The 26,815-nt window shown below is 39.0% G+C and overlaps 1 protein-coding gene across 2 annotated transcripts; it reads left to right on the forward strand.

Annotated features, from left to right (window-relative positions):
- The first annotated feature begins 3,424 nt into the window (after positions 1-3,424).
- On the forward strand, positions 3,425-25,817 carry MSANTD1 (Myb/SANT DNA binding domain containing 1). Of its 2 annotated transcripts, none has more exons than XM_026846916.1 (4): positions 3,425-3,475; positions 4,764-5,028; positions 13,588-13,872; positions 24,757-25,817. In XM_026846916.1, the coding sequence occupies exons 2-4, from the start codon at positions 4,775-4,777 to the stop codon at positions 24,995-24,997; spliced, it is 780 nt and encodes a 259-aa protein (XP_026702717.1). In that variant the 5' UTR covers positions 3,425-3,475; positions 4,764-4,774; the 3' UTR covers positions 24,998-25,817. The 2 variants fall into 2 exon arrangements, with proteins under 2 accessions (XP_026702717.1, XP_026702719.1); XM_026846918.1 differs by lacking the exon at positions 3,425-3,475 and adding an exon at positions 4,311-4,343.
- Positions 25,818-26,815: the final 998 nt, after the last annotated feature.

Genomic DNA, 26,815 nt, shown 5'->3' on the forward strand with positions numbered 1-26,815 from the left:
ATTGCCCACATGTGTTACGCTCCTGGTGGGCCAGAGTGGCGGCTTGCAAGGATCAGTGACAAGCCTGTACTTTGCACAACCTCATTTTCAACATCTTGCCCTGAACACGAAAGGGTGCAGGCAGCTTTTTTTGGAGTTAGGTGTAGCCAGGACATTATAGGATGGTCTGCTGAAATACCCATGTGCTTTAAAGAGACCTGTGTCTTTGACGGGTGATGCATACTTCTGATGGCCCTCCAGTGGGAACTTCCTCACAGTGTCACTGCTCAGAGTCGCTGCCTAAAAGGGTGTTTGTCGCCAGTAGTGCTAAAACTAGGACTAGACCAATTGGTCTCATGACTCACCTGAACCAACACTAATGTACTTCCATTTCTGAAATCCAAATAAGCAGTGACCTGGGTGTCAGCACCTCTATAGGCAGCTGCCCATTTGGATTTCAGACACAGAAATACATTTAGGAGAAGTTGCAGAAATTTCTTGCATCCTAATGGAATAAATTCTGATTGTCAAGAAGGTGCTGTCTGACTTCTACCGCAATCCCCATCAGCAGGATTGGACACGCTCTTCTGTAATCACGGTTTAATGGCTTATAGTTTGTGGGTTGAGCTCTGGTAATTGACTGACTAGAGCTGTTATCTCCCTGCAAATGCGAGGGAAACACCTTTCCCTAAAACTTGGCTAAAGGAAGTTTTATTTGGCATGTGTTAGCCCACACTTGCAAAGCTGAAGGCTGTATATCCAGTCAGTTAGCACAGATCACCTGAAGTACAGTCAACAGATATGTTAGAATTAATGGAGTTGTCTGAACTCTTTGACAGAAACATCTCTAGGCAACTTCATTCGATCCACATCTGCAAATTAGAAACCTTTCTACCCTGTTTGGGGTTTGTTATCTTTAGAAATCACCATGAAAGGTGGAACAGCTGTGAGAGCTATTATTCAAGCTGATATATAATGATTGCAACAAAAGGTAAGGGTGTTTAGACAGATGATATGAAGAACAGATTTACAAGAGGATCATTACATTCATGTTCCTCTGAGCTCTTAGGAGCAGGTGTGCATTAAGAGGAAGGGCATGAGTGAGATCCTCAAGCCCACTGAGGGTTCGTAAGAGTATTTTCTAGACTTGTCATTGCAGTGCCCATCAGAGGAGGGATTGGGGTGAGCAGGAGAGTGGAGGAAAACAGCTACTACAGAGGGAAGTCATCTTCAAAGGTGTCCTCAGAAGCTCCATTATGTCATTCAGTGGTTTCCAAGAGATGTTAACATCCTTATTTTATTGATGAGAACCATTACAGCTTCAGTTGCTTGTGTGGTACTTGGTGCCAGGCTTGTCCTCAGCCTGAAGGAGGCCAATGCTGGAGGACTCCGCCTTCAGTAGAGACGTCGGAGTGGGACATGTGAGGGATGTCAGTGCCAGGTGCATCCATACCTTGGGTCTGGCAGAGCTACAGCTTGTCATGCCAGCAGTTATTGGGGGTTTGGTCACCAGCCAGTCATTGAGGTAGATGATGAATCTCGACTGGCCTCTAGCTTGAGAGGGGCAAGAAGCAGACAAGAGCTAATGGGGCTTCTCCTCCTAAGGCCCCTGTCCTGGGGAGGGATGGCTCTTGCTGCTGAAGGGCTGCTCTTCCCCTAAAGGTTTGCTGATCCTGTCTTAGCTGTTTTTCCTGATTCAGGGGCCAGGACAAAGGGTTCACGACTCCCAGGGACTGCACAGATCTGCAGAACATCATCAGAGAGAGGCACAGCCTGGAGAGGGGGTTTTTGCCTTCCCTGGCTCTGGTGAGAACTGTAGGGATTATTTGGGGGTAAAAAAGCTTTCATTGCTTTCAGCTCCACATAGCAAAACAGTCACTTTATCAATCACTTGGCACGTGTGCTTCAGCAAGGCAGAGGAGGCATGCCGAGGCTCCAGAATTAATATCAATGACTTTTTCAGAGGAGGGGATAAAACCTGAGTCCAGGAAACTTAGCTTCCCTTCTGGTGCTGAGGGGAGGGGAATAAGGGAGGTATTATTAGAAAGCATTTCTTTTATTTAACAGATGTTAAATAGCAGTATACCACTATATCAATCTGTCAATTACACTAATAGGAAACAGGGTATAGAAAAGTTAAGAGATGCGAATTGCACAGGGAAACAACCGCCCCCCTTCTGCAGGATCCTGCATTTGGGGCCGGGGGCTGGGCATGGCCCCAGCAGACGGTACGGAGCACAAGGAGCAGCCTCACATCTGCCAGGCACATGTGGATAAAAAGGGGAAGGAATAGTTGTGGACCATCACAGAAAGATGTTGCAGCTGGACAGGTTTTCTTCCACCCTGTCCTGGTTGTCGTGCTTTTGAAAGCAGATTAAAAAAAAAAAGAAAAAAAATCTTTAAAGCAGAGACCATATGTATATTTGTTATTTTTACAACGTGTATACATCTTGCTATAGGTTTGAGTGGTGTTAATCAGCATTTTCAGAACCTGGGTGGATTAAAGACTGGAGGGGAAAAACAAACTTCTAATGTGTGATTAGAGGTTGAAAAGCAAGCCTGGCTTTGCAGTAGCCAGCAGTGGTCCCCAGTCAGACCCAGCGCTGTAACAAGAGACCCGTGGTGTTTTCCTCTCGGACACTTCATCACTTCCTTAAACCCGTCCTGGTGATCCTGAGCCACCGGCTCTGTCTGCAGCCAGCTGAGTTTGGTACAGTTTTATTAACATAGCTGCATGGAGCCCAAGGTTAAGTGATGAGAATTTCAAAACAAAACAAAACAATAAATTAATAAAATGGAACGTGTCACCAGCTGATCCTCTTCTGACCACCATCTGTCCCCTGATCATGTGATGTCTCCCAGCTGGCCACCCAAGAGACAAACCATGCAAGATCATCATCACAACATATGCTGCTATTTACACATTTTTTAAAGGTAATAGTTGCTAGGCTGTCATATTAGTAGTTAAAAGTAGTTACTTGTAAGTGAGGGGAATTTTTCTTTTTTTTTTTTTGAGGAAGCCCATGACTCAGCAGGTATATTTCTGACAGACATCTTCAGGGTTGGATCAGTGGAAGTTCCTATGTACAGTATGTGTGATTCTGCCCCCCCCTTGTTCTATGGTATGCTGTTGTGCCTTTTGTAATAAACAATAGAATAAATAAAATAGAAAGAAGGCAACGATACTACAAATTTTACTGGTGTACCTTTTAGGAACATCATGTGCCCTCTTTGCCATCTCCAGGCTCCAGCATGCAAACCAAGCTGTGCATTTTTAAACTATTGTTAAGATCAAGGATGTGGTTATGAGAAGACTTACAATTTATAGGATACTTAAGCATTAAGGATTGAGGCACAGAACATTTCCTGGGGATTAACGACTGACTGGGTGAGCCTCAGGCCATTAACCCCTGCCTGTCATTAATCTTCAGGAAATGCCCTGCAGTGAGGTCGTTATTGTTGTTATATGCTGAAACAGAAAATAATAATAAGAAAGGTCCGTGGTTTGTTTATTTATTTATATTTTACATAACACAGTTGTATCGGAGCTGTAGGAAATAAACATCTTTCTCTTCAGCTGGTCGTACTGCTTGAATTAATGCAGTTCATGCATCTCCCTGTTTTGTGACAGATTATTGTCAGAGTGCACGAGTGTAAACGGAGGCAGAATTTGGCCCACTGCTTGTGTTGCACAATATTTAATAGAATGAATAAGCAGTGCTTCTCTGGTATAACTGCTGGCAGATTTTAGCCCTATATAGAAACCAGCTCAAAATGCTTGTTTTACAGCAAAGCAATTTATTCACAGTTCTAAGCATCTTGCAGCCTTTTTTTAACTCATTGAATAATCCTTTTAGGTTCCCTATAAAGCAGGTGAAATGCTTCTGCTGCAGTCCTAAGGCAGAACACAGGCTGCATAAATAGCATCTAAATTACTAGGAATACAAAATACACATACAGTAATACATACCTACAAAGGCAAATTCATACTGACAGGACTGCAGTGTGTGCTTATCAGCAGCAAAACATCTCAGGGAAAAAAAAAAAAAGTGGCTTTATATTGAAATTTTGTATACATTTCTCTCTATATTTAAACACTTAAATACTATTTTGTGCATGTTCTTAAACCCAGATGCAGGCTCCTTTTTAATGAGCCTGCCTGCTTAAACATTTATTAGCTTAGAGATGTATAGTTTTCATAAAGCTGGCTGAAGCTTTTTGCAGAATATCTTTGCGAAAAAAAGCTTTTTTTTTTGTGTACATGGCCTCAGTCCTTGCAACCTCCTAGAGAGTCTGTCAAGGCGCAACTTAAAAGCTCGTTCAGGCGACCATGACCCCCTGCTAGCAGATTGTCTGCCTAAAAGGTAAGGGAAAGCTAAAAAAGAAGTAGAAACTTAAAAGTAGCTTCTCAAAGGCTGCATAGATCTTTTTTTTTGTTAAACCTAAAGTGTTTAAAAGCTTTAATATTGATGGCCTGTCAACTTTGTCCTGATTCTTTGGCTTTCAGTTAAAAGGTTTTTGTTGTTGTAGCTTATGCAGTTGCTCTGTTGCTATGGAAACGTGACATCAAAATGACGTTTCTCTGTTTAAAAGCTTTTAACTAAATTCCTGCCTGTCAGATGTAGGCCCCATTTTGTGCACTCAAGCTTCAAGCTGTTGCAAAAAGGTTTCATATGTTCTGTTGTCATTCAAATTCTTTATCCACATATGCATGTCTTGCACTACAAAAAACCTAAACTAAAAACTCAATCTATATTAAGTGTCCTCTTTTAAAACCCTTTTAGGTCAGTCAGCAATGGCTGCAGCAGAAATTCCCAGTTACATTGTCTCTTCTCAGACTGAGAAACACAGGAGGGCCAGAAACTGGACTGATGCAGAAATGAGAGGTTTAATGCTGGTTTGGGAAGAATTTTTTGATGAGCTGAAACAAACTAAAAGGAATGCCAAAGTTTATGAGAAAATGGCTAACAAACTCTTTGAAATGACTGGAGAAATTCGCCACGGAGAGGAAATAAAGATAAAAATTACAAATATGACATTCCAGTACAGGTAAGCTTCAGTTAATTCTTTTTATTTTAAGAGATTTTAACAGGGACAACGCAGTGATTTTTGCCTTTCAGAAATAAGTCTCCTAGAGGAAATCTGTCGATAAAAGATTAAAGATTGTTCATATCGCTTTTAAAATTCTCTCTTGCCAGTACTGTTACGTCATTGTTAATTTTTTCCCCCATTTCATGTCAAACTCTGGGACAACTTTGTTTCTTTATAATTAGCTAGCATTGTTATGATGCAGAGGGATGGAAATGTATTTAGTGGGGAAGAAGATTTATTTTTTTTTTCTCTTTGCTGAGGAGACTGATTGTGTTAGCTTGGCAGCAGTTCCTTGCAGTGAAACTCCTGCAGTTTGAAGTGGCCAGTGAGAATCGTTATTGTAAGGCAAAGTTTAAAAAAAAAACAAACCACAGAATAATGTTTTGGGGGGCTGAAGCTCCTAGATTTTGGTCTTGTGAGTTGAAGGGTTACATTTCACGGGGCCAGGAATAATTGATTGTCTTATTACTGAGTGACACACATTGCTATAATTATAAGCAGCAGCAGCGAAAGAACTATTATATCTGCAGAGAGAGAATCAATGTGCACCGTCAATACTGCTCCAAGGGAGTCGGGGGGAGGGTGGAGGTGTCTACAAGGGGATGATAAAGAACAGGCAGTGTCAGTCAGGAGGGGAAGTTGGCTTTAGAAAATGCGAGGCATTTGTGCATTTGTTGTTTGCAGGGGGAAAAATAATTAGAACTTAACAGAAATATTTGCATATATTCTTTTCCCCCTTTTTAGAAAAATTCTTATCTCTGTGAGGCACAAACTGCCTCATACTGGAAATCCTGAGTGGTGATTTTAGCTATGTGCTTGTAATGCAAGAAAATCAAATATGTGACTCTTTTATTTAATCTCTCCTCAAAGCTTGTATTAATAATAAAAAAGGTTATTACAGCAGGCAACCATGTTAAAACTGCTCGCTTTTCTGTAAGGCACCCTTACTGTGGTTAATGCAGAGACTACTCATCAAATAGAAAACTAGGGAAAATCCTGTAAACCCCTTAACTTTGAACGTCCTTCTACATTTGTCTGATCTACAAGCATAATTTTTAACATCTTTCCTCATAATATTAAACTTGGTGTTTTGTAGCAAATGCTAATGTCTCCAAAATGTTTTACTAACCCTGCTGTAATCCTTACAATTTTCTTCACCCAGACTGTAGATGTGAAAGCTGGAAGTAAGATCAATTTTTGCCCAGCATCACCCAGCAATTCACACTCAGATGCAGATTTAGAAGTCGGGAGTTGTTGGCTACCAGGCCTTTGCTTAGTCTGCTAAATCTGCAGTCCTCCCTGCTGAGAAATACATCTCGCAGCACTGAGATTTTACAGGTGTCTAGCAACACTGCATGATATTTAAGTGCCGTAATTGCCAAGTGGAATAGGTTATTTCTGTCAGCCTTTGTTCTAAATTTTCAGCGTTGTCATCAATCAGATCGTCTCAGTTTTACTAATTAATGTTTTTACTTTAAAGTTGCATCGGGGGAAGGGAAGAAATAAAATCACTCGCATACATGCACTGTGTGTGTATGTGTGGGAAACAGCACTTTTAAAAAATAATTCTTATGTTTCGGTGAACTTCTAAGGTTGCTTCTGCTGCATGTTGTCGTGCTGCTTTTCTATTTTGCGGTGCATTGCAGCTCCCTGCTTATTGATTAAGATGCTAATTTAGGAGAGTTAGAAAACTGCCTTGCACTGTCACGGTGCTGTTTCAGTTTGTACTGTTGAATATGAAATGCATCTTTCTTATTGTTTGTTCTTATCCAAAGCACGCCTATGCGCTTTACTTTCAAGGCGAGCTGGTAGAGAGAACGGGCACAAACAAAAGCTATGACTTGGGATTTCTAGTTTTCTGAGTACTTTTTGTTGGTGTGTGAAGATAGGAAACGTTGTGATCAAACTAAATGATGTGAGTTGCCACTGACGGCTGGCTTTGCTGTGAGGCAGCTGAGTTTTACTCCACGTTTTGGTGCCTGCAGGATACTTGAGGAAGATGTTTTACCTCACTGTATTTCTGGGCATCATTGCTGCACTGTGGCATAAACTGAAAAAGAATATCCTGAGAGAGGGAAAATGATCTATTTTTGATAATAATTTGTAATGGTTATGTAGGGTTAGTAAGCATGACATGATCGAATGTAGCACCAGCAGGAATTGGGGGGGGTGTGTGGGTGTGTTTTGCACCTGAGCGGTTATTTCTTCCCACCACTTCAGGATCCTTTACCTTTTTTACCCCACTGTGTACCGTGTTGCAAAGGTGCTATGGTCTCTAGTCTTACTTTAATAGTCAGAAATGAACTAGATTAGAATATTTAATCAGATCACATTATTATTTAGCTATGTGCCAGAAGGTCATAAAAGTAAATAAAATTTCTGTCCTACAAATTGCTATACATATGTTTATGCAGGTACACATATGTGTGTGTCTTTTTCTATGAAAGGAAAAGCAGTGCTTGAATATTTTTACTAGTCCTTTTAACCAAGGTCAGCGTTAGAAGTGTTATCGCTGGCAAGCCTTATCTTGGGACATCTCTTGATACAGATATTAATGATCGGAAACATTAAAGGATCTAAACTAGAAAGCAGTTAACATGTTTATAATGGTGCTTTCCAGTTCGAGGATCCCATAGCATTTTAAGTTGCAGTTCTATAAACACTGTTTTGCTTATTTTGCTCAGTGAAAGCCGTTAAATCGTTGTGCAGGAGTTAAAGTCAGACAAACACATATAGAGGGGAACAGCGTTTCTTAGCCAGCAATTGCAGTTGCTGAAGCTAATGCAACCACGTGCGTGCTTACGGGGGCACAGAGCTCAGTACGGGCTCACAGCCCAGGTGTTCACCTCATTCCGGGTATGTGTGGATCCTATGTGGAATTCTGTGCTGCTAGATAAACTCAGTTCACGTGTAGTTTGGTGCATGTGAGCATCTGCCACAAAAGCCATTTTAGGGTGGTCTTATCCCATTCCTCCACATCTGAGGTAAAAACATGATTCAGATGTTAAAGCGCCATTATGTAATCTATGTCATTGTTTACTCGTTGAATTCTTGTGTTTATTTCCAACTGCCCTATATTTCAGCGAGGTGACAAGAGAATGAGAAGATGTTTAAAAAACACAGTTAGGCTGAGATGTGGAAAGCTTGCTTTATTAAAAGAAATGGAAAAGTTTGTGACTCACTGGGAAAGAAGGCAAAGACATATAAAGGAGGTCTAGAGGTGCATAAAAATATACAGTACAATTTTTCAGAGCATAAAGGAGATAATTCTTTTGCCGTAATACAATAAGTTATTTAGTGGAATTGCAAGGCAAGAAATGTAAAACTAGTTAAAGTCATATAAATTTGTATTACACTACTTAATAAGCATGTGGAGCTCATTAGCACTGAAAATCATTGACACCAAGAGAGCGCTAGGTTGGTTTTGTTTTTTTTGTTTTTTTTTACTAAAGATTAGATTTATTGAATAAAAATACAGACACTGTTTGTCTTCAGATTAGATAGAGTTATAAAAGACAACGGATTTCAGGATATTACTAGCTGTCAATGGAAAACTAGGCAAGTATCTCTGTGGGTGAATGTGCCCCTAAAACCTGTCCATCAAAATGATTCTTGAAGTATTTAGCACTGACCTTTTTCAGAAGCGAAGCAGTGGGACGATGGGCTACACGGGAGCAGTTCCTGTATTCCTCTGTACTACTGTGGTCCAAGTGCATGTGGAGGAAATTATTCAGGGAAAAATGTACCATGACCTGAAGTAATATATAGTATACTGGGGTATACTGGAGTCTCAGTATATTAAAGGACCATTTCATCCATCATGGAAATTGGCTGGGTGGAAGATTCCACGCAGCACAATAGGTATAAGGAATACTTTTTTTTGTGGGTGCATTTGAGTAAAACTCTGCTTTTAGGAATTGCTGTAGAATCTGAAATATCTGCTGTGGATAGATCAGCTACCAGGTTTTTCATGTTCAGTTTTAAAGACACCTGTGTGGTAAGCTGCATGAACCTCCCTATTTATCCATCTGGGCAGGAAGAAGGGCTGAGTCAAGCCTGCTGGAATTCAAAGTTAAGCTTTCTGATGTGCTGGCCATCAAAAGTTTTTCTGAGATTAGCATGCCAGCTCTTGCAGTTTAGCATCACTTACGGTATGTGCTGAATTCTTTCTATTATGTAGACTACTTGGGACATTCAGCACATACGAACCTGTAATTAATTCTTCTAAAAGAAAGCACTGTCCTGTCACCGCTAATGTGCTGATCTTAATGTGTAACAGCACACTGTATCTGTTGTTGTAATATTTCCACTGACATAATACACACTGACTCATAAAAAGAAAGCAGGGTTTTTAAAGCTTGCAGTGGTCCACAGTTTTGACTGATGCCTTCTGATGTTTAAAAATAAGAACTGTGTATGCAAATTTATTATTTTCAAAAACATCACCCTCCCCAAAGCCGAGAAAACAGGATGCAGCTGTTGCTTTTTGATTTGAATCGCAGTCAATTAATGTTAATGATTGGTAAATTTTAATCAGTCTCATGATTTGAATAAAAGATTAGTCTAATTTTTTATTTTCATGTGTACATGATAGCAATTAAACATTGTTGATTGTGTAATCCGTTGCTATACTCTGTGACATTAAGCAACTGGAATATTTGACCTCTGCTACAGCAAATGATAAAATATAAGTGCAGCCAAATTACTGCAGAAAGTTGAATTTGAATATTTTACCATCTTTCTCTTTAATTTCAATAATTTAAAGCAGATGCACAACTTAGTATTTACTTTCATACATCTTTCTTTTCCTCACCATTGATTGGTTCATGAACAGTTGCTATTTATTATTTATTTCGAAAGCTTTTCTCAGAAACCCCAGGAGATGGATCTTGTATCCATTCCTTAAGGCAAGCAGTAATATCAAATACTGTAATAATAATAAAAAAGCAATAGTGTTTTGAGCAAAGCCTGAAAAAAGGCAAGTTAGAGATTGCTTGCTTTTTACCGACTAAATAATGATGATTTAAAAAAAACTCTTTAGAACATGATATTGTAATAATTTTATTTTAGAAGGTGGCTTAATAGGCACGGAGAATAAAGTATGAAGAAAGGTCAATGGCAGCACAAATTACTCAACTCTTGTCTCAGTCCATTCAGTGGAGTGTTTTGGCAGTAGGATCTCAAAACCCATTAATTTATTCATTTCTCTACAATAAGACAAGCAACCACCTTTCAGATTAACTGGGTTGGCAATGTTTTTCATACGTCAGATATTTGTCCACTGGAAACTTGATTTTGATCCCTGAGTTTTTGGAGAGAGTTCTCAGTTGCCTTTGCTCTCAGCTGGATTTTAATAGAGCCTCATGAAACAGCAACAGGTCTAGATAAACTCAGCATGAATTTATTTTGCAAGCTCTGCTGACTTTCTCACTTACCTCTGTTTCTTACCTAAATTTTCTGCCTGGCTTGCTCACTCAGGGAGTGATTTTCCCAATTCCAGAATGTTGAATGTTTGGCTCATCTTCCTCTCTCATTTCTGGACTATTGCATCTCAGCCTTACTATTGTCCTGTTTCTTTTTAACATCTTCATTTTTTGTTAAAACAGACTAACAAACCAAAACACAGAGAAACAAAACAAACAAAAAGCTCCAACTTTACAGTTCGGATGCAACTAGGACCTGCTGAGATGAGTTATGGTAACGACTGACTGACAGCAGTAAATTCAGCTTTGCTTTAGACTACAGTTCTGCCAGAAGTATGCTTACCCTAATGCAAGCAAAAACTTTCAGCTGTCTCATTAGGTTTTCTCGTGGTTGTAGAAAAAAATACTTAAAAATCAGTGAATCCTGAAACTTGACGTTTATATTACAAAATTAGTTATTAGGCTGTTTTTACCAGAAAGCTAATGCATCACTACTATTCCAGTGAATATTCTCCCTATTTACCTCCACCTGCAGCATTCCTACTTTTTTTTTCCAAAGGACTGACACTCCCTTCCCCCTTATCTTCTCATCTCTCCTGTTTCATCCTTTTTTCTTTATGTATGAGCCAGGCTCCATGCAGGTAGATGGTTGCTGGTGGTGCTGCTTTTAAACTAACAAAGTTCTCTTGCCTACCTCCTGGTAGCAATCCCTTTTTTTTTAGCCCAGAGATATGGTAAGCAGTCAGAAGTGGAAGAATTAGTATCCATTCAAGGCATCCAGAGCCAAAGAAATGCCTGGGTTTATATAGCTGCAACGCTACACTTGTGTGGGCAAAAAATAAACAACAGCTTTTCTTTCAAAATCATGATAGTTTTGTAAAAGAATGGGATCAGGATACACAGGTGTCCTCAAACATAAAAACCAAGGTACTGACCTACTTTGGGCAAAATACCTACTCTTGAAAACTTTTCACAGAATTCTAGAATGGTTTGGGTTGGAAGGGACCTTAAAGGCCATCTAGTCCCAACCCCCCTGCCACGGGCAGGGACACCTTCCTCTAGCCCAGGTTGCTCAAAGCCCCGTCCAACCTGGCCTTGAGCACTGCCAGGGAGGGGGCAGCCACAGCTTCTCTGGGCAACCTGTGCCTGTGTCTCACCACCCTCACTGCAAAAATTTCTTCCTTATATCTAGTCTGAATCTACCCTCTTTTAGTTTAAAACCATTTCCCCTTGTTCTGTTGCAACAGGCCCTCTTAAAAAGTCCCTCCCCATCTTCCTTATAATATTAAGTAATGAAAGGCCACAATAAGGGCTCCCTGGAGCCCTCTGCTCTCCAGGCGCCACTGAATGCATTTCAGTGAGCAGCTGAGGATGATAATATTTTAAACCCTGTTGCTTGAATATACTGGGGGCTTCAACATGGGCAAATGTGGGATGTAGACTTGGCTAGTATCTTATAGTGGTTTAATTGTTAGGTTTTTCATGCAAATAGCCTAAAAAATTGAACTAAAAAGAATCAATACCAAGTGATGGTTGCTGTCAGCCCTGTATTTAGCTGTTTTGCATCTGTGCTGGATGGATATACATGTATTTGTAGGTTGTGCTAGATATTCTCTGACTATGAAATTGCAGCAGTAGGTTGTGAAACATGTATGAAATTAAAATTTTGAATGCATAGAGGGCATAAAAATACAGATGACTGTGGAGGCTTTGCTATGCAGGACTATGATGTGCATTTCTAAATAGCTGGAAAAGCTCATCAGACCTTGCAAGGATGAGGAAAAAAAGAAGAATCCTTAAATGGCTTTAAAATCTAAGCAAATCTTTCTGCCTTCTTTCCTCACTGGTGGATTTCCCCTTACCCTAGGCTGAGCGCTGTTTAAAAGGAAGAACTTCAGGTTCTCACTTTTAAGTTTGGCACCATTTTTATCATGTTTACATGTTATTTAATTCTATCCTTTGCAGGACCAGTGTGGGCAGGATGGATTCTGAGGAGGAAAAACCTGAAAGACTTCAAGAGAAGGGGGTGGGCCAGGTGTCCAGGAATAGTTTTTATCCCTTTTTCTGCAAATGGAAACCTCTTGCTAGCTGTGAGAATCAGATTTTGTTCAGCCTTTTGTTAATTTGAATGAAATCTGGCTTATGAAAATGGAGAATTTGTCATTGGTCTTGCCTTTTTTGTGTTCCTTTGCTACATTTTGATTTAGAGTAACAAGATCCCAAATGGGAAAGGCAAATGGAAAGAAAGATTGGGACTTTAGCTGGGCACTGGCGTTTCTTTGAGATGTATAATTCATCTATACACCTCGGGTTTATATTTCTCAGTAAAAGTTACAATGGGTACCAAGTGGAATAGCCCTGAACTTTGTTAGGACCGAGGAATAGTTCTCATAATAAGATGCATGGGAAAGACAAGGTCATGGTTGATAGTCCTTTCACTGTAATGTTTTTGTGCATGCTGTTTATAATGCATTATTAACTGTTTTCATTGTTTTTTTTTTTTTTTGTAAATTAATGAAATTCTATACTTCTTCCTACACTGATCTTAATACTGTAACAGATGAACAGGCATCTACATCTCATGGTTCCCATTAGGGTGTTTACCTAGGCAATTCAGAGCTTTTGGACAATATTAGGAAAAGGATATGAATTACATTTATAGCCTATTGCATTCATCATGGAAAATAAATATTCTTCAATACATGGAGGGGACAGGGCTGCCCATACTTTGGTAAAGGCTGTGGTGTGTTGACTACTCTAGTTGTCAGTTTGGTTAGCCTGGCACTCTCTAAGGGGAAGAAAAATTCTGAAACCAACATAGTACTGTTTCCCTTAGAAGTTGTAATGTTTTTTATTTGTATTGAGTTTCATTTGGGGTTTACATGCAACTTTTAATCACAGGGTCAAAACTAGGGAAAGAAACTGAAAGGCTTCATTGGAGATTAGAAGAAAAAAGTGTCTAATTTTATTCTTGTAAAAAGTATTCGGTTCGACCCCTAAATGTGACCAGAACAAATGCTTTGAGATAGATGATCTGTATGAAAAGTACTTTTGTAGGAAAACAAGCTTTAATGTTGTATGCCTTTTCTTACAGGAAATTAAAATGCATGACTGACAGTGAAACTGTTGCACCTGACTGGCCTTACTACAAAACCATTGATAGGATCTTATCCAAAGTGACAGACCACAGCGATGTGAAAATGCATGAAAATCAGCAACCAGGTCCTTCTACATCACAGACAGAGGCCTCGCAATCTCCATCAGCTAAGTCGACACCTCTCTATTTGCCATATAACCAGTTTACATATGAAGGAAGGGAAGAGTGCTTTGAAGATGAACATTCAGAGAGCTCATCCAGCTTACTTTCTTACAAGCTGAGGTAGCATCTATTTTTCCCCCTTGCATTTCACAGAATGAGTTGGGTCTGCTATGTAAAGAGGATGCCCTGGCACATTTTTCTCTAATAGATGTTGTATCTTTTCTGTAAATCACAAATGAGATCTGTTTCCCCGTCTCAGCTGCTTTGCTGAATTAGGGCATTTTCTTTATTCCTTTGTGAGAGACTGGAAGGGCGTAGGAGAACTGGGAAAAAAGTTGTATAATGCCAAAACTCAGCATGCATGTCACTGCTCACATGAGGTAGAGTGTTTATAATAGAAATATAGGCATGTTCAAGAGAGTCCTGCAGTGCTATCAGAGATATAACATACTGCTTAGATGATTTTTGGCTTGCTCTAGTTTTGCTTTTGGTACGAGTATGAAATTTCTCTGGCTTCAGCTATTATTAAAATGGTGAAAAGATGCAAACTAAATATTTCCGTGGACACTGAAATGCTACTCATGCAGTTTGAAAGTACATTGCAACATTTTAAATACAATTGAGAATGTCACTTTTTCAAAGTAAATGCTAGTTTGAGAATGCAAACATGTGTTTCCTTTTTTGATAAGATTTGAGTTCTCTGGAAGGCAGCATTTTAACAAAAGGCAGGGTTGTACACTTGATACAAATTTGAGACTTTACTGGTCTCATTTTTCATCCAGAGTGGTATGAAATAAGAGTTGATTACAGTTTTCTGGCAGGAAAAAAGTTGATCCTAGAGATCCTTATCATGAGTCTGTGAGGCTTTAACTATTACAGTAAAATAATCTGTCAGTCATGAAACTGAGAAGGTGTTGAGCTGGAAGAAGAACCAACCTAACAAGTTTGGATTATTGTTTCCAGGCCTACTCTTGGATGAATAAAGCTAGGGTAAATTCATTCAATCAATTCAAGCAAATACCCCTTAAGTAGCTGATTATTTTTTAAAAGGGTTTTTTTTGGCAAGTGAATATATATTAGGGTGTATAATTCTTGAATTGTAGCAACCTTTTTGTTCACAAGCAACAATTTTTTTCATCCTAGTTCATAGAATCCTAGAATGGTTTGGGTTGGAAGGGACCTTAAAGATCATCTAGTCCCAACCCCCTGCCACGGGCAGGGACACCTTCCACCAGCCCAGGTTGCCCAAAGCCCCGTCCAACCTGGCCTTGAGCACTGCCAGGGAGGGGGCAGCCACAGCTTCTCTGGGCAACCTGTGCCAGTGTCTCACCACCCTCATAGTGAAGAATTTCTTCCTTACATCGGATCTAAATCTACCTTCTTTCAGTTTTAAACTGTTAACCCCCATCCTATCACTTTGCTCCCTGATAACGAGTCCCTCCCCACCTTTCCTGCAGCCCCTTTATGTACTGGAAGGCTGCTGTAAGGTCTCCCTGGATCCTTCTCTTCTCCAGGCTGAACAACCCCAACTCTCTCAGCCTGTCCTCATAAGGGAGATGCTCCAGCCCCGCAGTCGTCATATATCTCTTGATTTTAGGATTTGCAAACTTTAAGATCATGTTTCTGATGCAATAACTTTTTTCCCAATTCACAATTTGATTTCCAATAATATTATTTAATATTTAATTAGAAGGTCACTTTTCCACAAACACGAGGTATAGTTTATTCACTAGACTATTCGATAACATCAGACTTTTTAAAAATGCCAGATGTTAAGTTTCTTCAGTTTAGGGACAGTTGCAAGACAACAGAGATTTTTTCACCCTAGGCGACTGGTAGGGGAGGACAGAGATCACCACACTAGGTTTGACTGCAAAGTGTAGACAAGCCATCACAGAAGTCAAGCTAATCAACCACAAATGGGTATCTTGCATGTAGACTCTCACTCTCATGTAGATACTTTCATTTACAGCTAAAGTGGGCTTAAGCCACTCTAACAATTATTTCCATAGTGATAAGATCTGGAAAATTTAGGCTAGAATGCATTTTAACCATCTTCAGGTTCAGTGGGTTTTTTACTCTATCCAAGGTAATTACCTAATTTGTTTTACTTCACTTGGTTAGTTTAGAAACTGCAGAACATTTAAATCTAGCCTTTAATGATACAGGCTGGCTTTCAAATGCCTGCAAGTCTGTTTGTCGGGTAGTGAGGCTTTGTCCTTGCAGTAGGTCAGGCTGCAGTGCTGCTCTTGCCTGCTAAGGATGGCTGTGCAACAGGGTTTGGGAGCTGGAGGGAGGGGTAGGTGCTGGCAGTGTGGTAGGACCTCCATAATACATTGCTCCCTAGATTACAGATGCAGCCAAGCTCTCATAATCTCTACTGTAAAAGAATTTTGTGCAATATAGTATTGTGCCTGTCATTTAACAACATATTAAAACATTTAACATTACTGTTAAAATACAGTTCTGCTGCGTTTAAAAAAAGAAAAAGTTGAGCAGTAGATACTACTTGAGAGATTGATAAGACAGTTCAGATGAGCTTTGTGATCAGATTAAAAATCAGAAAGATATTAATGGCGCCTGTATTTGGAAGGAGGAAAAGTGGTATTCCAATAGTCATAGGGGGTTTTGAAAACCTTGTACAGCTTTGACCTGCTTAGTTCAGCCTGATGAATGAAAGCAGAATAGGGAACCCTTTCTTGGCCAGAAGGAAATACAGCGCTTGCTAATGATATTAGATGGGTTAAAATAATTTAGAGCTTCCTGTAAGACAAGGAAGATAATTCTTTTATAGTTACTAATGGAAAATTATGAACTGAGAAGCAATTTTCAGCTTAAGCAATTAGTGTGTCATCCTGTATTTGAAAAACACTTTGAAAGAGCCAACAAGAGAGAAAAGAATTAGCATACAAAATTTGGGTCCATTTTGGCTTTTTTGTAAATGCCCTTGCCTCTAAACTGTACACAGCTGATCTAACAGATTCAAAAAAAGGAACTAAAGACAGTCCTGGGATTTGAAATTAAAAGAAAATTTCAGGTCCTCAATTTCCTGATCAATTTGTCTAGTTTATGGCTATGCAAAACAATTCTTTTGAAACATATTTTGAAAAATATACACACATATCTCTTTGTAAAATGTAGATGCATTTTACAGCTGTATACTTTACAACTATATATATTTTGTTACATACAACTGTATATATTTTTTCTGTGAAGCAGATGATACACAGATGAGTCAATTGAGCAAAGTAAGCTTATGCTATGGGATTCTTCAGTAATAAAAAGCGTAATGTTACGGCAACAATGGATAGTGAAAAAACCCTCAAACAGTACTTTTTTTTTTAAGTCAACTTTTAAACTTCTGAAAAATTTACTGTTATTCCCTCACATGCTCAAACACAGCTTTTGAGTGTCAGCTTTGCATTTTCTGCAGTATCCTTGAACATAGCAGGAGGCTACTTGGTTATATAAATTACAATTTAAAACAAATTATTGAATTTAATACTTAGCTTTCATGATAGAGAAAAATGTTGAGATTTATACTTCAGTCAATACCTACATATTCTCCACTTAAAAATAGTTGATACTGGGTTCCTTTGCATTTTATTTGAAATTCTTTGATTTTAGGACCTTCTTACATAAACTAAATTTTGCTAGTTAGTGATAATAGAATTAATGTGGGATAAAATTAATTTTAATTTTTGTTGCAATTTGCCAATGAGGAAAACATTTGGAATGCCCGTTTCCCGTTAATAGGATGCCTAGTATTGGTTTGGTATTGTTCTAACACTTCTCTTGGGCTTCCACAAATCTTACATTATACTGCAATGTCCATAAAACATCTGACCATATTCTATTATGGTCAGATAATATAATGCAATGTGGTGGAGTCTTATACTGCAGCTTAAACTTTTAAAACCAAAATTCCTGACACCACTATAAATGACTTTTTATCTAATTGAAAACAGTGTTTTTTCACCCTGTGGGTAATTTATAGTCTTTATTTTCATTGTTAAAATAATGACAGAACATAATTATACAGACTGCGAATGTGGTTCAGACTTCATCTGCTCTGCCTTTTCTATTGTACTGAAAATGGGGGTGAGTTACATTCGTAGATTAATAGGCCATAATAATACCACCATATCATCTAGCCTGACTTCTTGTTACTAAATATACTTCTTGTATTTGAATTCAGTTATTCTAGTGTGGAGTCCGGAAACGTTATGGAGAGGGTTCTGTGACACGCTTCCCTTCAGCAGAGGACTACTGCAGTCAGGAGCCCCATGTCTCTCTTGTCCTCCACTTCTTTGTTTCTATGATTCGTTCGACTTTTGGAAATTTTTTACTAGATATCCAGTCTATATCTGATATATTCAGAAGATGGAGAATTCACTCCTTCCTACAGGGATCTGTTTCTAATGTGAATACAGTGACTTAAACTTTTAGATATTACTTATATTTATCTTTCTTTTCACTGTATTGGAGACCCTTTCAGTATTTTTCACTTTTTTGCCTCAACGTAGTTGTGTACCGTGATCTTTGGTATCCTTTAATTTTAAAATGTAGATTAAATAATCTGGTACGGAAGGTTTACACATGGAGAAAGAGTAGGAATTGGTAGCATGAATTAACCAAGATATGAATTGTTTAATACAAGTGCATTAAAACTTGGTTAGGATGCTAATTCAGGAAGTAACAGTTTTGGCAAAGCCTTTAAACTTTCTAAAATTATGCCATGGCTATTTAAAATCTGAATGGGCAGCATCTACAAAGAAGTTTGAGCTTTAGGCTATGCACATTATGTAGTGCATTTTAACTCATTATGCAGATTTGTTATCAGAGCAAGATGCTGTGCCCAGGCTCTAAGCCATTTTTGTGGTTCTTTTCTACACTTCACTTCAGTGATGAGCCTCATTAATTCCTGAATGCGTCTGGCTGTATTTGAATGAGCCTAGTTTACCAGAAGATCCGGTTGCCTGATCCTCAGTACTCAGACTCTGAAGATCTTTGTGCCATTGCTAATATTACTTATTTAGAGATAATTGTTAATTGTTTTCCATAAAGATATGGGTTATAGAGTTCTGCTCAGATCTGTACATATCTAAAAAAGCACAAACAAGTCAGAAAGCCATAAATTCCAGAAACTGATGATACTGGAGACCCATTTTACATGAAGTAGTTGGAAGAGAAGACTTGTTTTTAAGGTTTTGTGAAGGCAATGCATTTTAGTAGACAGATTACTCTTTGTATTCAACTGCTGCTTCATTAATTATCCACACACATCCCTGATATGAACCTTATTGGGTGAGTGTAGGCAATCAGTCAAGAAACTTTTAATTGTACTGTGAATTACATTGATCTTAGATAGGTAGACAGAAAATGCATTTGAGACTTGCCTAATATCTTGCCTAATTTTATCTGGAAGTTTTGCTTTGTTCCTCCTGGTCAGCAATACACACTGTCATTTCTGCTCAGGCTCCTAGATGAGAGGGAACATTTTCTTTCCCTTGGTTTGCTTCCTTTGAACCCTACCTGTCTGTTTTACAGTGTGCAAGGTTCTGCTTGGAACATGGTCGCAATGCCAGAGCTCTTCCACATTTCATTTGGGTGGTCAGGGGGATACCAGTGCCAGTTCTCTTGGAGGCTGCCTGCTATAGACACTGGAGACCCAAGAGTATCAGCAGATTGTATCTGAGGTCCTGGATTTCCTTGACACCTCTTCCCTCTAGACTCAAAATCTACTTTCAAGACTAGGCTTGGCAAAGAGTGGAGAAGCTGCTCTGGCAGAGGCTGTGGATGCTGTCAGAATCTGTTGCACCCCTATTGTCACAGAGATGTTGGCTGCCCAGGAACGCAACATGGAGAATCAGCAATGGGAACTGATTGGTATTTGCTACAGCAAACATTGATTATTTCTTATGCTTGTGCCTATAGATTGCCAAACTAGACATACTCCTAGTTGAAACTATTTGATGATACTGATGCTGGTGGGTTACTCAGTGCTGAACCCGTATTTCTATCCCTGCTTCCCTCTTGTCTTTCTGTTGTAAAAAGTTAGTGACACTGGAGAGGTCTCTCTGGCTACCTAGGAGACCTAGAACTTCTTGAGAAAGATGGCTTAGGATCTGAAGAAACACTTCAGTATTCAAATAACTCCTTCAGGCATTACTGGACATTTTACATTGTTTCATGTTAATGAGGGTTATTTACTCATAAATTAGATTCTTTAGATCCTTCTTTTGTAGACCCCTTCTCAAGAGCTCTCCTTCACAAGAGCTATTCTACGAGAAGAGATTATTGTGAATTCCAAGTGCTTACCATGGACTTGTGAGTGATCATAAAGCCCTCTCATTGATAGTCACTATGGCTGGAGACAAAAGGAAGTTGGGAGCACCACCAAAGCTAGGGGTGGCTGAAATAAATATTTATTTTCAATGAAGACTGTCTAATTACCAAGTTGTGTTTGTTAATTGTAAGCAAACACAGAGAGTACTTTGGAGACCTTGAAGAATCCTTGTGCCCTGGCTTTTGGGGAGACTTCTCTGTGCTGAAACCTGATTTTGAGCAAGTACTCGCCAGTGAATACTTTCTCAGTTATTAGCAGACTGCAGATACTGCTGATACAGTTCCCTTAGTAGCTGCCATCACCAGCAGACATTTTGCCTCCTTTTCCTCTCAGAAGCTGCACAAGACAGTTACTGTCTCAGACATATGGTTATACATCTTACAGGCTTTTGATGGACCACAATTGTTTAACTGAAAAACAGGTAAAATGCTATACAAACTCTATGAAAACTCTTCAAAGATTTTTTTTCTTCTCTCAAAATTAAAGCTTATTTTAGATCTTTCAATCCGAATCACTCCATCTCCTTTTTATTTTTTGTCTCAATTGAAATTAAAAACCAAATGGCAACCACAATTACCAAGGAAGTCATGCAGTACTCAGTACAGCTCAATACCATTGACATGCCTCAGATTTTCTCTCTCATTCCTTACTAAGGACTATTCTCACTAGCACTTACTTTGACAAGACACAAGCCCTCTTGTGGCTCTAGGAGCCTGTTCTTGTTTCAGATGAGAGGTCTTACTTTAGGTACTTTCTATTATTGTACAGGGAAGAAGATAGAGATCCATCGAGTTTCCAATATTCAAATTCTCTGTGAAAACAAGTTTAAATTCAAAAGGTGTCTTTGACTAAAATAATACCATAATTTCAGAAAGTTTCTTGCTCTGCCTACCAGAAAGCATGTATTCTTTGTGAATGTGAGTGCAGTGATGTGAACCTTTGAATAACAGGTTCAGTGTTGTCCTTAGACTGCTATAGACCTCTTCTACTTGCTTGACCTCTTTGAGAACCACATTTCAAATCATTCTGGCCCTTAGAGTTAATGGGGGCAAATCAAATTTACTGTCAGTCAAGACCCATTCTTGCAGCAGTGTCTGGCTGTGATAACCTCTGTGATCAGCTGCAAGCTTGACCCACAGTTTGAGCAGAGCAGCATGTATTTATTTTATGCACATTTAATTGATGCCCAAAATAAAAAATTATATACAGAATCTGCAAAGATGAGTTTATTTTGTATACCTTCCAAAGTTTTGTTTAATGTAAAGATGACGACTACTTCTTTCCCTTAGCATCATCATAGTGGTGTAATGGTGATAAAGCCTTTTGAATTGTCCAAGTAACTTTAAATTATTGGATAATCTGAAAGCTAGTGGTCTTTGTTTGCCATCTTAGTGTATATTTATAAAGGAAGATTGTTCTTTTTTACCTGTATGCAGGGGGACAGCACATTGAAATGACTAAACAGTACTCAAACAGTTTCTCTCAAGACCAATGCTAAATTTCTTTTTTTCCCGAGAATTTAATAGCATTTAATTTAATACACTTGCTTGTTTTCATAGACCTCACCATTTTTGGGTCATTGCGCTCTTAAATGTCAAGGGGCTTGTGTCTTTTTGTTATATTTGCTTGAAGTCTTTCAGGTGCTTAGGACTGTTTCTTTCTCTTGCTGAGAGATCTGAGTATCACAGTCACTGTTGCACAAAGCCTGTCAAGTAGGATAAGAACATGAATGAAATTATGATACAAATCTGCCACAGCTGGGTGACCTCCCTCTCCACTCCCCTTCTTCATGTTAATAAAAACACATTCGTCAAGAGTTCAAGTCATCCTTATTCAAGGATGTCTTGAAATCTGCAAGGTGTTGACACAGCATACTACTCACGACTGTGCTATCTCATTACTGCATTTCACCTAGAAAGGGTACTGCGTTTGGCAGAACACGACTGAGATTGCTGTTTGTGTGAAGGGATTGCAAGACCCATCATCAGATAACTTTGATGCTGTAACTCCAGTCTGAAGTTACAAGAAGTGTGAATGAACATGTGGACTATCACTTTAAGTTAGAAAAGAAGTTATCCAGCTGTAACTGGAGGTTTTTAAGATGTGTAGTACACTTAAACATTTGCCTTTTTTCCGCCTTCACAATTCAGCATGCTTCTTTCTTAGATCACAGGTTAAGAGCAACAGATCAATGTGTGTGTGTTCTGGCTTACATGCTGTGCAGGCTGGTTTTGAATTAATGTGTTGCACTGTCACCCCAAGTTAGGACAACCATGAGAACTATATACCTCGAGAGCACTCTCTTTATAGCTAGATTTATCTCTTTCTTCCAAAACAGAAATTCAGCATGATGTAGCACAGAGGAAATTCTTAAAATATTACCCAAATTGCACATGGCAGTTCTACAGATTCAGATGAGGATGTACAATTTGATACATGCTTGTCTAACTTTTATACCCTGCCAGAGCTTAGAGACATTCTGCTAGAGAAACATCAACATGACTGGATACATAGACAGACTTAGATTGAGCAATCTGGTGTTCTCCAAGGGCTACAAATACTCTTTTTGAATGTCAGAAGAACTTGTTTTTTAATCCAAATACCAATTGATTACTATATTGAATACAGAGTCTTGCCTTTATATTATGGTGAAAACAAAACTATAGGCGGGGGGTTGTAGTGGGCTTGAAATGTCTGTTAAAATGTTAGGAGTTTAGAGGGAATAATGGTTTGTTTTTTATTAGCTATCCTACTTGATAAAACTTGATGTTAAACTAAATATGAGAAGGTAGCCATAGTATCCCGTGTTTCTGAGAAATACATTTAATTTTTTTAAAAAAAAGTGCAGTTGGCAAATGCCTCTAAAAGCAGATATGAAATGTGGTCAATCACAGAATTATAGAATCATTTAGGTTGGAAAAAGAGCCCAACCATAAACCTAATACTGCCAGGTTCACCACAGAACCACCTCTTTAAGCGCCACATCTACACATGCCTCCAGGGATGGTGACTCAACCGCTTCCCTGGGCAGCCTGTTCCAGGGCTTGATAACCCTTTTGGTGAAGCAATTTTTCCTGATATCTAATTTAAACTTCCCCTGGCACAACTTGCGGCCATTTCCTCCTGTCCTGTCACTTGTTACTTGGGAGAAGAGACCAACACCCACCTTGCTACAACCTCCTTCCAGGCAGCTGTAGAGGGCGATGAGGTCTCCCCTCAGCCTCCTCTTCTCCAGACTAAACACCCTCAGTTCCCTCAGCTGCTTCTCACAGGACTTGTGCTCTGGACCCTTCACCAGTTCTGTTGCTCTTCTCTGGACACGCTCCAGTGCCTCAGTGTCTGTCTTGTAGTGAGGGGCCCAAAACTGAACACAGGAATCGAGGTGCGGCCTCACCAGGGCCGAGCACAGGGGTCAGATCCCTTCCCTGTCCCTGCTGGCCACGCTATTGCTGACACAGGCCAGGATGCCATTGGCCTTGGCCACCTGGGCACACTGCTGGCTCATATTCAGCTGTTGACCAGCACTCCCAGGTCCTTTTCCACCAGCGGCTCTCCAGCCACTCCTCCCCAGGCCTGTAGTGTTGCATGGGGGTTGTTGTGACCCAAGTGCAGGACCTGGCACTTGGCCTTGTTGAATCTCATACAGTTGGCCTCAGCCCATCAACTCAGCCTGTCCAGATCCTTCTGTAGAGCCTTTCTGCTCTCAAGGAGATCAACACTCTACCCATCTTGGTGTCATCTTCAAATTTACTGATGGTGAACTCAATCCCCTTGTCCAGATCATTGATAAAGATGTTAAACAGGAGTGGCCCCAATACTGATCCCTGGGGAATCCCACTTGTGACCAGCCACCAACTGGATTTAACTCCGTTCACCACAACTCTTTGGGCCCGGCCATCCAGACAGTTTTTTACCCAGCAAAGCGTGTGCCCATCCAAGCCGTGAGCAGCCAGTTTTGCCAGGAGAATGCTGTGGGAAACGGTGTCAAAGGCCTTACTAGTGTCACGGTAAACAACATCTACAGCCTTTCCCTCATCCACTAAGAAAAAAGGGAATCTTCTAACCTGTATCCTGCTAAACTTTTATGTTGTTTATAATGTTTTGTGATGGAATATATAAATGAGCAACTGCTGTATCTCAGTGCAAGGGAAATTGTCAGACTAGTATTCTGTAGTGGCAGTAGCCTTACTGATGTGATGCTTTAAAAAACAAGATGTAATTTAACACCACACATAACAATGCAGAGATTTTTCTGGATGGGATGGTTATTGCAGCTTTAAAATTGGAGTTTTAGTGGCCAGATGAGCACAATGTCTCTCCCAATACAGTTTATAAATTCAATGTGTTAAAAAAAAACAAAACAAAACCAAAACAAACGCCTGGTATTCTGTAGGGAAAACGGTTATTAAAAACAATGAGATTTTAAAACTTTTTTTTTTTTTTTTTTTTTTTTTTTTACAGTCTGTAACACTATGCAATAATACAGTAAATACTTATGTTTTGGCATGCAATTGAGTGGGAATTTATTGGAGAAGATGGGTTAAAAAATAGATTAGGTTGTAGCTTGGCCAAGAATGTAGTATAGAATTTTAGTTTCTAATGCAGTTTTTTTTTACAACTGTGATTTTAATTGTTAACAAATATTCACATTTCAGAGCTGAAGAAAGACCAGTTAAGAAAAGAAAAATGCAAAGCTGCAGCTTCCAAAAGAAGAAGCTAAAATTAATGGAGGCCATGTTAGAAGAACAAAAGAAGTTGAGTAGAGCTATGGAAGAAACCTGTAGAGAAGTGCGCAGGATTCTGGATCAGCAAAACATCATTCAAGTTCAAAGCTTACAGTTACAGGAGAGAATGATGAATCTACTGGAGAAAATGATCTCCAAATCTAATGTGTAGTTTCCTTTATGAATGCCTCTGAGATTACTATTGATATGATAGATATCCCTTTATTGCACACCATATGTGTGTCTGTTGCCCTATTCCCAGGTTTTCCATGGAAATTAAAACTTTAGTGTAATTTTAGTTAAGCAAAGAGAACAGATAATGCAGGATGAGAGCTATCCAGTATGATAACATTAGTGCAATATATGCCTAAGTTGAATTATTTTTGTACGGAAAGGTAAAGGGATGAATAGCTTTGGGAACTTCAGTACTATTTATGCCTATGTCAGGTATTGTTTTACAAACAGTGGTGGTGTATATTACTTCACATCAAGGACTATAGCTTGACCTGTTGTAGGAGAACAAAATAGTGCATTTCTAAACGTGGTAATTGCATCTTGACTTTGCTAATGATCGAACCCTGTTTTGAAACATACACCGTGATTGTACAAGTGACCTATGGTTCTTGTGAAGAGCTAGTTGGGACCATGAGATACATAATTTTAAACTCCATGCCTGATATGAATAGTACTCTAAAGTATTAGGCTAAAAATAAACCTATTCAAATACACTTTTGATATAAAAAGAAACCCCTCAAACCACCTTACTATATACCGAATACTAAAATGTATAGAAGATACTTGAAGTTGCTTTTGATATTAAATGTTTAATTTTTTTCATTATTAACTGGAATCTGTTGACTTTAATGAACAACCAGCAATGAAAAGTCTCATTTATTCTCTATCACAAAAGAAAAATATTGTACTGTGTGTATATACATATATATATATATATAAAAAATATCTATCAAGTGAAATAAAGAAAAAGAAGAAACTTATTTATTATTCTGGGCAGATAGTATGCTTTGGGACAGTGAAAATACTGGGAGAGATAACCACGGTCAAAGGATTTAAATTCTTAATTGCAGTGTAAAGATCTCCTATACTGATGCCTAAAATATAGAGATGGAAGTCATGAAGAACATTCAACACCTGTACAGTAGTATTTGTTGGCACACAGCTTCGGTGTGCAATTGGATGTTTTAAGGTGTGGTCTGTAAGGCAGATCAACGCTGATACACCACAAGAGGGAGCTGGAGGCATAAAGGACTGGACTGAAGTCGTTAAGATGAAATACCAGCAAGTGCTTGGTTCTTCAGTGAAATATGACATTGAAATAACCTTTAACATAAACTCAGAATTCCATCAGCTGAATTTCCTATATACCATTTATTTTTTATTTCTTCTTGAAAAACATATTTCTGCTGGTTTTATTGTATTTGCAAGACTGAAGGTTAGATTCAGATATAGAAGTATAGAAAGTATAGAATTAATGTTATTACTAGGAACGCAGGCCATTTTCCCTTCTCACTGTTAAATAACGTCCTCTCCTGAAACTTTGTTTTTGAAGGTGTTTTCATTTTCCTATATAATTTAATGTATTGTTGCCTAAGCTAGTGTTACCTAAACTGTTTTAAAACCCAGACCCAACCAATTAATCTGTAATTATGCTTGGTGAGCCGGGTAAAGGTTACACTCACCACAGAATATATGGAAGTATTTCTTAGAAGATCATGCAGGTATGAAGATTAAGAATGCTTAAGTATGTAAATGTGACCCATTCCTACAGAGTTTAATTCATGATAACAGGATAATGCAAATGTAGTAGAAGGCCAAACCCGCAGAAAATGGTGGCTGCTGAAGTATAAATGAAATAACTTTCCTTCCCTCCTCTCCACCTTTACTACTGTGACTGGAAAAAGAGCAAATGTCCGGTCTGATTTTTCAAAGGTAGGGTGATAGCTGACATTTAGCAAAAGTGAAATTCCAAATA

The sequence above is a fragment of the Athene cunicularia genome (genome assembly GCF_003259725.1).
Source record: "Athene cunicularia isolate RWA chromosome 4 unlocalized genomic scaffold, athCun1 chr4_part1, whole genome shotgun sequence".
Classification (NCBI taxonomy): Eukaryota; Metazoa; Chordata; class Aves; order Strigiformes; family Strigidae; genus Athene; species Athene cunicularia.